General features: G+C 54.4%; 1 protein-coding gene across 2 annotated transcripts in view; it reads left to right on the top strand.

Annotated features, from left to right (window-relative positions):
• The first annotated feature begins 260 nt into the window (after positions 1-260).
• The window catches only part of LOC137863712 (gamma-aminobutyric acid receptor subunit beta-4), a 64,911-nt gene continuing 54,744 nt past the window's right edge, over positions 261-10,427 (top strand). Inside the window, exons 1-2 of one of the 2 annotated variants that reach the window (XM_068697091.1) lie at positions 261-1,234; positions 4,890-4,978. In XM_068697091.1, coding sequence (XP_068553192.1) covers positions 1,155-1,234; positions 4,890-4,978 — 169 coding nt within the window. In that variant the 5' untranslated portion in view covers positions 261-1,154. The remainder of the gene's footprint in view (positions 1,235-4,889; positions 4,979-10,427) is intronic. The other variant, XM_068697090.1, reaches the window with a different exon arrangement.

The following is a 10,427-nucleotide window of genomic DNA, read 5'->3' as shown; positions in this document are numbered from 1 at the left end:
GACAACCCCAGCACCCAGCAGCTCCTGCAGCTCAGCCACTCTTGTCCAGGAGCATCCCACTGCCTGCCAAAATGCTCCCACCTTTCTCTCCCGACCTCTCCCTTGCTCCCACCTCCCCAGGAAAGAGCACAAATTCCCCTCTGCAAGCCAGCAGGGGTTAATGCTGTCAGCCATGACGTCAGGATCCCAATTTGCCCGGAGAGTCCCCCTCCCCATCCCCAAACTCCCTCTCTCCTCCCCTCCTCTTGTGACTTTGCAATGAGCAGCAAAACTCCACAGGAGCTGCGGCAACAGCACTAGGGAGAGATCCAGTCCTCCCTCAGAGAGCAGCCCTTCCCGCAGACAGGGATTTATTTATTTTCTACACATGCATATATGCATTTCTTCATTTACCGGGTTGCGTTTGATTTTCCCTTTTCCCCCCTTTTTTAACCCTTTCAGAAAAGCCCCAGGCCATCCAAGCGATGAGCCCCAGCTTCCCGTAAAATAAAACAACAGCACGGTGGGGTTGCCTTGCCTCCCCTTCCCCCCTGGAAAATAGAGGGAGGGGGGAGCAGGTAGGTAAAATCCAGAATAAAATTGTGTTGCTAGATAACTCACAGCTCCCCCCTCGCGCGCGCACACACACACACACACCACTCTCTTTCTCCTCCTCCTCTTCTCTGAAGGTGGGTAGCAGGAGCCATGCAACATCTGCAGAACCGGATGGCAAAAGAGCAGGAGGAAAAATAATCCAAGTGGAGTGCTCAGGGGACGTTGAGTTCTTTTTTTTTTTTTTTTCCTTTTTTTTTTTTTTCTTCTTCTTCTGCGTACCTGTGAGATTCAATTTCACATTTTGCTAAGCCCATTTTGGGGCATTTTATTTTTCTTTCTCTTGGGATTTTCTCCATTGCCAGAGGATGTCTCTTGTTGAGAGGATGCTGAAAGGAAGAAGAAACGAATTCTTTGACTGGCACTGAAGGAGGGGGGGGGATATTTTTCCCCCACATTTTTTATTTTTTCTCATTATTCTCTTTCTCTAGGAAATCACTAACTGGGGGGGGTTGGTTTCTTTCTTTCCCTCCCCCCCTTTTCTTGGAGGGGGATTTCAGGAGATCCATCCTTCTTTCCCCTCCCCTCCAAAGATTTTTTTTTCATCCTTCGTCTTTGTGGAAATGTGGACATTTCAGGCAGACAGATTGAGTGGAATTGTCTCTGCTTTAGCAGCTCTTTGTCTCGCCTGCTGTGCGCAAAGGTAAGGATTGCGATCCCAGCCTGCAGGGGCAGGGGGGCTGACACAGGATTTGTTTGTTTTGTTTGGGGGGGTTCTCCATCGATCTGCGTGTGGGAAAGGGGAGGGGGTCCTTTCCCCAGATCGCTTTCCCTGCTGCCTGCTGCTGTTATTTCCCAATCCGTGACATTTTAGGGGGAGGAGGGATGCTCATACATGAGATGTGGAGCAGGCTCGCTGCAGACGGAGCCCACCTCACAGCCCACTTGCAGCACGTCCCCCCCCCCTCCTTGCTTGACCTGGGGGAAAATGGCAAAAGGAGCTGTTTTGCTGGGGAACATGGTGTCCATGGAAGCTGAGAGAGTGCATGGCACTGAGCTGTGTGCATACGCAGCTGGGCACAGGGCTGCCTTGGCCATGCCTGTGTGTGTGCACACACGGTCCACACGCAGCCACACTCACATCCAAACGTGCTGTGCCTTTACCAGAGCCCCGGCTCTGCGGTGCACAGGAGGCGATGCCTACGTCTGTGACTACACGCAGATTTATGGCATGCCACATAATCATCCGGGGGGGGCAAGCCACTCAGATACATCCCTGCATGTGCGCATTGATCGGTGCCTGTTGGGGTGCACACGCATGTGTATCACGACACACCAACAGCACAACACGGGTTACCTGCTCTGTGTGTAGCCATGCAAATGCTCTAATTCCCTGCATACTCGAGCTGCAGCTGTTCCTGCTGCATGCCTTGAGCTCTCCGAGCAATCCCAGCAGCCGGAGGCGTAGGCACCAATCCAGCCTGGACAAGGTGTACGGAGCACACCTGTTTGCTCCGGCACAGGCAATTACCTGCCGCCTTCACACGCCAGAGCAGCGCTGCCTACTCCTCACCCTCCCTTCTCACGCGTGTGGGCAGGTGCCTTTGAACCTGTGTGCACCAAGTCTGCTGGGGTGGGAGCTGGGGCATTGCCTTGCCCAGCCACGCACGCTGAGCAGCGCGCTCCCGAGGCACATATGCAGGTCGCTGCCCAGGCTTGCAGATCTGTATATACAACGATTTATGTTCCCATAGTTATAAACACGCACATGCGCAGTCATGGCCACCTTCTCCACACCATTTGGGCATGGTTCTGCTGGGTACGGACGCACACACAGGCATGCTTAGAGGCGGTGTCCAAGCAATCATGTAAAGAGCAGTGCCCACATCAGTAGCCTGTGCTCAGACACGTCCTTGCATGTGCGTTTGTATCTGCTTGTATCCTGGACCGAGAGTCCCCTGTAGTCCCCATGTACATCCCTGCACATCCTGGGGACAAACCACCCTGCCATGTGCACATGCCTCCAGCTACTCCCACACACCCCCGCCAGCAGCACGGTGTGCATGTATGTGGCTGTTTGGCTGCAAGTGTACGTGTGTATGTAAAGCACATGCACACCCACTCAGCCAGGGACACGGTATTCAAAAATTCAGTTCACAGGCTGGATGTACGTGCTCCCTCGGCGGATGCAGACCCACATTTGCCAGGAATAGCACTTGGATGCAGCTGCTCGCCCACAGCTGGGCAAATGCACAACTTGCCTGTGCAGTGGGAGGGAAGTGGCTTTTTGGATCAAAAAGAGCACTGAGAGACATGAGACCTTGCCCATAAACATGATGCCAGCTTATACCCTCACAGGGCCAGCTGGTAGCTGAGGAGGAGGAAGGAGCCCTGCCTCCCTCTTCCCACTCTGCCCCTTTCTGTAGGGCCCCTGGCATGTTGCTTGCTGTCCCTGCCTCGGTTTCTTTGCCTCTATGAAAGAGGCAACCCAGCTTCTGAGCTCGTGGCCTGTGAGGGGCTGAAGGGAATTGTCTAAACCCCCCTGAGAAACACTGAATATGGAAATCTATGAATATGGAAATGTGTACCCAGGAGTGACTATCTAGAGATAAATAAATGCTGGTGCACACTATCAATCCACAGTGAGTGCATACACAAAAACACAGTGCAAAAACTCACCTACCTGCATAGAAATCCACAGGTGCAGCCAGACCTTGCAAGTACAGGCACTGTGCTGTGAAAATGTCCACCTGTGTGCACCTCTCTAGCCTCTTTTTCAGTGAACAAAGTGATGCAATCAAGAGCTATCTCTTTGTAAGCTGCCCAGTCAGGAGGGCAGCTCAGACACAACCCCAGCACAAGTGCTGAGCAGTTTGTCCACGCACAAAGCTGGGCCTGAGAGGTGTGCTGCCTCACATTCGCACATCACTGCTCAGCTGAGAAACCCCTGCACATCCACAGCCTGGGCATCCAGAACATCAGTGCATGCCCAGCCTCCCTGGTGGTCCCATTGCCTCCACCCACACCTGTATGGGGAGCCTGGCCACCCGGGAGCCCAGCCTCTGGCACCCATAAAAGCCTGTTTACATGCACCTGCACAAATCTCATCCACACCCCAGCGTGGACATCCTGACCTAACCCAACAGAGCAGGTTCTGCACCTGTAACCCCCTCCACACAGACCTGGAGGTGGTCACGCACATGCACACATGCTCGAGCACATCTGCCACAGCTGCAGCCCTGACATTTGGTGCTTTCCTGTGTCTGCGTGTTTGCGTGCCCACGCAGGAGCCCGTGCATTCCCTGCAGAGTCAGCAGAGGGTGCAGACCTGGCTGTGTGTGTGCAGATGCACAGACGTGTCAGCACAAACCCTGGTGTCCGGAGAGGTGCAGGTCTGCCTGGCAGAGGTAGTGCTATGGTGCGCCTTGCTTTTGCCTTGGATGGATGTGGGAGGCAGTGTTGACAAGGAGACATGCTGTTTTGGTGGGTGACTGCAAAGAGCAGTGCCTGTCAGCGGCAGGGCCCCTATTCTTATGCAAAACAAGGGATGGAGGTTGGCACAGGGGCTGGGTTTCAGATGAGAGAACCTATATACCCCGCAGCACTGAATAGCTTCAATATTTTTAGCATCCTCTGCATTCTGGTTTCCCACCTTCAGCTTTGCATTGGCTCGTGGGCTGCTTTTACAGAGAGCCCCCTTCTTGCTGGAGGGGCTGGAGCAGAGCTGGGGAGGGCAGCAGCCCCCTGCCCTGCTGTCAGAGGGCTGGGAGGGACAGGAGCCTGGGCACTGGCACACAGAGCGAAAGATGGACTCTCCTTCCCTTCCCTGCCTCTCGAGTCGCGTTGCTAAGAAGCCATGGTGATGCTGAGTGGCAGAAAATGAATGTTCACATGCCAAAGTCTGTCTGTGTGCTACGGCCAGAGGAGCGTTGCTTTTTCCCGTGCCTCAAGAACACGAAGGCACAGCTGGGCATGCAAGACAGCAGCGCTTGCATGGGGATGTGCTGGTGCAGGCTGCGTGCTGGGGGCAGGTGTGCAGCAGGGACATCAGGGCATGACGGCTCCACGTTGTGTTGGGTGAAATGAGAAGAAAGTGGCCATCGAGGTGGGCTGGTGGCCAGCAGCACAGGGCAAGCAGTGCCCACACAGGGGTCCTGCAGGATGGCCAGGACACAGACCTGCACCATGAGGCAGCATGGGGTGCGTGGTGCTGGGGGGTGCGGGACATTCTAGGGGGTCCTGGGGGATGCTGTGGGACATGAAGGGTGCTGAGGTGGTGCTGCCTGGCTGGGACCTCCACTCACGGGGCTGGGAGCACAAGGGATGACGAGCAACATCTCTGTCCTTTTTTGTTTCAGCCCCTCCACTGGGAATATTTCTGTGGTGAAAGAGATCGTGGACAAACTGCTGAAGGGCTATGACGTCCGCCTCAGGCCTGACTTTGGAGGTATGGTGACCGACCAGCAGCGTGCTCCCTCCTGCCTCACCTTGCCTTCTTGCCTCCTGGTTTTCCTCCTCCTCTCCATCACCCCTCTCCTCCCACCCTGCCCTTTCCCATCCCTGGCTCCCTGGTCTCCCTAGTGGAGGTCCTCCAGCTCCCGTGCTGGGTGCTGAGCTTCGTAGTGCTTGGGTCAGCCAAACTCACTTGGGCCGGGTTCAACCTTGCTGAGAGCCACTGGAGAGCAGAATTGTGGGGGAAAAAGAAAAAAAGAAAAAAAAATTCCATATTCACAGTTTCTGTACACAGATGGGGGATTGTCCATGGTGGGATGTTTCTGGGGACTTTTGGCTGGGACAGATGCTCTGGATTTTCTCTGCTCTGATATTACCTCCATCAAGGACCACAGGTTACACTTCTACCACTTCTGCTGCTCCCAAGGCCAGAATTTTTGGCTGTTTTTCCTGCAGAGGGTTGGGGTGTCCACTGGCAAGGCTGTCAGTCAGTCTGCCAGGCTGCACCCCCTCAATAATGATATTGGATAAAATAATCTGTTATTTGCCACCCTGGTGGGAACAAAATATGAAATAAACCTTGGGTATCATCATACTGCCGGGTACTGCTAAGGTCCATTGTTGGAGAGAAGCAGGCAGGGGAGAGCTACCATGGTGGGGGGATTTGGAGCACTTCTGGCTTCACCTCCCAGACTTGGCTTTTTCCTGGGCAATGCGAGTTCCTCCTCAGGAGGATGAGTGTGGAACTGGGGGAGCTTCAGCCTGCAGGAGGACACGAGCCATGGCCAGGTGTTCTCCAGGCAGCTGCTGGGAAGGGGATTTCATTTGTGGGATTTTGAGGGGATGCCAGGGCCAGGTCAATGGTGGGCAAGGAAGGAATTTTATCCCAAAGGGACTGATCCAAAGCTCTGTGCAGCTGGGGGCAGGGGAATATCCCCACTGATTTCATCAGATTTTGAAGTCACCCTGGTGCCAGGAGGGCAGTGTGAGGTGCTGCTGGCCCTGGCCTGGTGGGGGCTGTGGGGTGGGGGTGATGCCCTTTCCTCTGTGGGGCAGCTGGGTGGTCACCTCAGTGCACGGGGTATGGCTTTGGGGGGCTTGAAAGAAAATTGGATTCCCCCCTCTTCCTTTTCTCCTTTGAATGTGGGATATGGCTGGATTTGATTTAAAGGGTCTGTCCAGAAAACATAAAATGCCCTCTTAACTGACCAGCCCCAGTCACGAGAATTGGTGCAGTCACATTTTATGAGGGGGAAAACTGCAGAGGTAACATAAAAACTGCAAGGGAAACCACCTCGTAAGCCGCCGAGGTGATTACAATACAGGAAAACAGCAGGTGACCCGGCTCCATGGGGACACGGAGCAGAGGGGCTCTGGGGGAGCTGTGGGGAGCCCTGGGGGTCCTGGCACAGCCTGCACACCCTGCCCATGCCCCCAGGACAGCCAGCCCACCCCGGGACACAGCGCCCCATCCATCTGCCCAGGTGCTGGCCATGCTGCTGGGTCTGTGCAATGCATGGGCTGGGCATGCATCGCATTTCTGGCTGTAAGATGGATGATTTGGGGAAACCATCTCAGTTTATATGATTTTACCATGAATACCCAAAGTACAAACTGCATTCTCCTCAGACAAGCAGAGAAAGGGAAAGACAGCAGTAGCTCTCTTTCCCTGTATGCATCTCACCATCACCTTTCATCCTCTCTTGGCCTTCCCTCAGCTCAGGAGTGCAAAGTCCCGGCTGGCAGCACCCACAGTCATGCCACTGGTGCTCAGTGTGCAGGGACACCCTAGCTCTCAGTGTGTCTGGCCCTCTGCCCTTGAGGACGAGCTTCTGTGTACAAAAATTGCCCCTGCAGCATTTACAAACAAGGGAAGGGTGGGCTGAGAGGTGGGTCTGAACGCTGCAGATCGTTTGTGTTGCACACTCCTGGAAAAGGTGTAGAGGTCTCCTCGCACCATCGCTGTCCCCAGAGCTCACCAGTTCCCTGGGATTTGGGGCCAAATCCATTGCCAGGATAAATCCAGAGGGGTAACACGAGGGGCTGTCTCAGGGCTGGCCCCCGGTGACTGCGGTCTCTGGCTGGACAGGCAGCTGCCTGCAGGAGCGGGCAGGCTGGAGCAAAGCGGCTCCTCTCCCCTGCTGGCACTGAGGAACACGCTCCCCTCTTTCACTCTCCCACTCTGGGTTCTTTGCCTTCTCCACAACCATGATCGGACCCCGGTCCACCTGCAGTGCCAGGCTCAGATGGGTGCAGAAATCAGCCCACTGGCCTCAAAGCAGAGAATGCTGCTCCCCTCCTCTCCCTGCGGAAGAAAGGATTCCCAACAGCACCTTCTTGTCCTGCTGTCTCCATCCACAGGCCCTCCTCATACCAGCACCCCCACTAACCCCTGGGATGTGGTGCTTCAACAGCTCCAAAGGCAACTCACAGTTCCCCAGTCCTCTTTTATTTTTATTTTTTTTGAGAGAGAGAGAAAGAGAACTCCGACTAATGCCAAAAGGAGGACAGGCCTGCTGGGGATTGCAGTTCACTTTTTAATTTTGAGATGCCTCGTTAGCTCTGGGCCGAGCTGAGTGGCTGAGAAGCGTCAGCCACTCACTCGCCTCCCCTTTCCCCCACCCCCTGGAAACCCATCAGGGCACGGAGCAGGTCGGCTCTCAGGGGCCTGGGAGCTGAGCTGAACAGGGGAAAACATGGGAGAAAACGGGAAAGTTGGAGCCAGGTAGGGATGATGCCAAAATCTGGGAGCACCTCCTCCAGAAAGTCTCCCTGGATCAGCAGAGGCAGCCCAAGGGAGTCCCAAGCCAGGAGAAGTGGAGTGAAGAGGGTGCTGTTGAAGTGGATGCTGTGGGACCAGCAGGTACTCGAGTCTTTGGGACACAGGTGATAAATCCTTCTAGCCCATGGAGCCCTGGACATTCCCCTCTTACCTCCCAGTCACTGTCCCCCAGACCCCAGAGGAGCACACCAGGCCAGGGAGATGTAGGACACCGGCAGGGTGGGATATATAGTGACCACAGCTCCCAGTGTTCAGGGGCTGGGCAGGGACAAAGGGCAGGGTGTCACTGCACCACGGGTCTAAGGAGCTTGGCCAGGACTGTGGTGGGGCACTGGGATGCCCAGTTCACAGGAGGGATCTGCAGGGTAGGAGGAAGACCCAGCCAACCATCTGCTGGAGATCTCTGCCCTGGTATTGCAAGAATGTGGCAGCGGTGGGGAGCGAGGTTTTTTGGCAGGATGAGCTGGGGAGCCGGGGAGTCTGTCTTACTGGGACACCAAAGGGCAGGCGGGTGGGATACAGCTGGCCCGAGGGATGGGCAGCACAGGGGGCATTGCCACCTTGCAATGGGTAGGTTGCAAGCCAGGCCACGGTACCACAAGCAGGATGCTCGTGATTTAGGACTGGAAGAGCAGAGGATGCTGCAGATCAGGTCTGGGAAGCATTGCAGAGCTACGGGTGGGGGAGAGGGGGAGCTTTCAGCACCCTGTTTCCTGTAAATGCTCTTAAGTACTCGCTTCCAGAAGCATTAGTTCCATAGGAGGGGAAAAAAATGAAAAGAAAAGAAACAAGAAAAAAAAAAAAAAGAGGAAAAAAAAAGGAGAAAGTAAATGAAGACTGTCTTGCCCCAGGGTAGAGAAGGCAATGAAGGACTGGCAGGAGGATCCCACTTGAGCTCAGTGACTCAGCTGCTCTCTGTTGGTGCAACATCTCCAGCCCAAAACTTTGCAAGAGTTTCAAGCAGATCTTGTCTCTCCGTTTTTCCCAGGAGCTGATGGAAAGGGGACCCTGCATGGCTTCCCAACATCATTTACTGATCTTAGCTAAAAAAGTAAGGGGAGAATATTCTCTGCTCCTTGCCCCCAGCCCACCTAGAAATTATAGGGTTCCTAGTGTTTCTCCTGGGTGACATGCACAGTGCCTGAAAATGTGTGGTGAAAAGGGCATGATGGGGAAACCTTCAGGATTACGCTGTAATTCCTGTGTTTCCACGCCTGTGGGTCCAGCAGCCTCCCTGCTCATTTTTATTCAAACCTCCCTAAGGAGAATTAGAGCTTGGTGGGGGGTCTGGGATCAAAACAAACCTGTGCTCTGCTCCTCGTCTGCTCTGCAGCAGGGACCTGTCTTTCCAGCTTTCTTCACTCTGGCCCAGTATCACCACTCTCCTCTGAGACACGAACCCGTCCTCACCTGCAATACCTTGCCCTCCCTGCTCTGCTCCTCCTGCTCTCGCCCCTCTGCTCCATCACTCCTGCACCCTCTCGTGGTCCCAGCCCCAAGTTCAGCAGACTTGGCAGTGAAATCCTTAGCCACTGTCTGCGTAACACTATCCCTTGAAGCCCAGAATTGTAAAAATAAATGATTGCTGATGCATAAAGTGTTGCAGTGAAGCTCCGTCGGTGGTTCAGGGCTGGGGAACCAGCGGGGCTGGCAGCGGAGCGGCTGTGTTGGCTGGCACGACTGCGGCAGGAGGCGGCGGGGGCCCAAGCCCTGGCCCACCAGCCCTGCATGCCTGGGAAACAACTGGTCTTACTGGTGCTGTACTGGAAGGGAAGGGTATTTGGTGCCTTACGTAGTCAAGGCTGGCAGTGTTGCATATCGCTAAGGCTCCCTGAAAAGGTCCCTGTTTTCCACTGCGTATACAGCTTGGCCACTGAGCTTGTGGGTTTTTTGTTTTGGTTTGGTTTTTGCTTTTTTTTTTTTTTTTTTTTTTTTTTTTCCATGTAGCTAGCTTGCTTTGACTTTTCTGAGGGGAAGGGGGAAATTTTAGGCAAAATGATTCAGACATTTCTGAGAAGGAGCCAAGGCACATACGTGCTGGGTTTTTTTCCTCCTTCAAAATGTTGGGGGGTGAAGCTGGCAGCAGGGCTGGCCCTGGTGCATGCTCAGCCAAGTGCCCAGCACCACCACCAACCCAGCTGGCACCAGCATCTCAGCCCCACCACCTCCACCCCATCACAAAAGCCTGGCTAGACAGGAAATATCCCCTTCCTTCCCTGTACCCAGCTCTGGGTCCGAAAGCAGAGGGGTAAATATATAAATCAGAAGGGAAAAGGGAATAAATTAAGGAAGGAGAAGCCAGAGCTGTCTGGAGAAGTCAGCAAACCCCTGTGCCACCCAGGGCCAAAGCAAAGGTGGCTATGCCAGCAGGGCCACCAGTAGCCCCACTCCCCTTCCTAGGGAAAGGTGCTAAGCAAAGGGTGCTCTTGGTCAGTGAAACTGGCTGCAGCTGTGCAGCCCCCACTGCCTCCCCCATTTACATGACTTCTGGCTCCAGACCATGGGTCACATCCTCTCTAGGGCTAATCCAGAAGGAAGATGACAACCTCCTGCTGTTGTGTCTTACTTCATTAGCTGAAGTGGCAGGAAATGAAAGGATCCAGTCCTTCTTGGGACATATGTGGATGTTAACACATTGCCACATGATGGGATTTCTATTTTT

This window comes from Anas acuta, chromosome 13 (assembly GCF_963932015.1).
Source record: "Anas acuta chromosome 13, bAnaAcu1.1, whole genome shotgun sequence".
In the NCBI taxonomy this organism is placed as follows: Eukaryota; Metazoa; Chordata; class Aves; order Anseriformes; family Anatidae; genus Anas; species Anas acuta.
The sequence above is the reverse complement of the archived record's forward strand: the minus strand, read 5'-3'. Positions and strand labels throughout refer to the sequence as shown.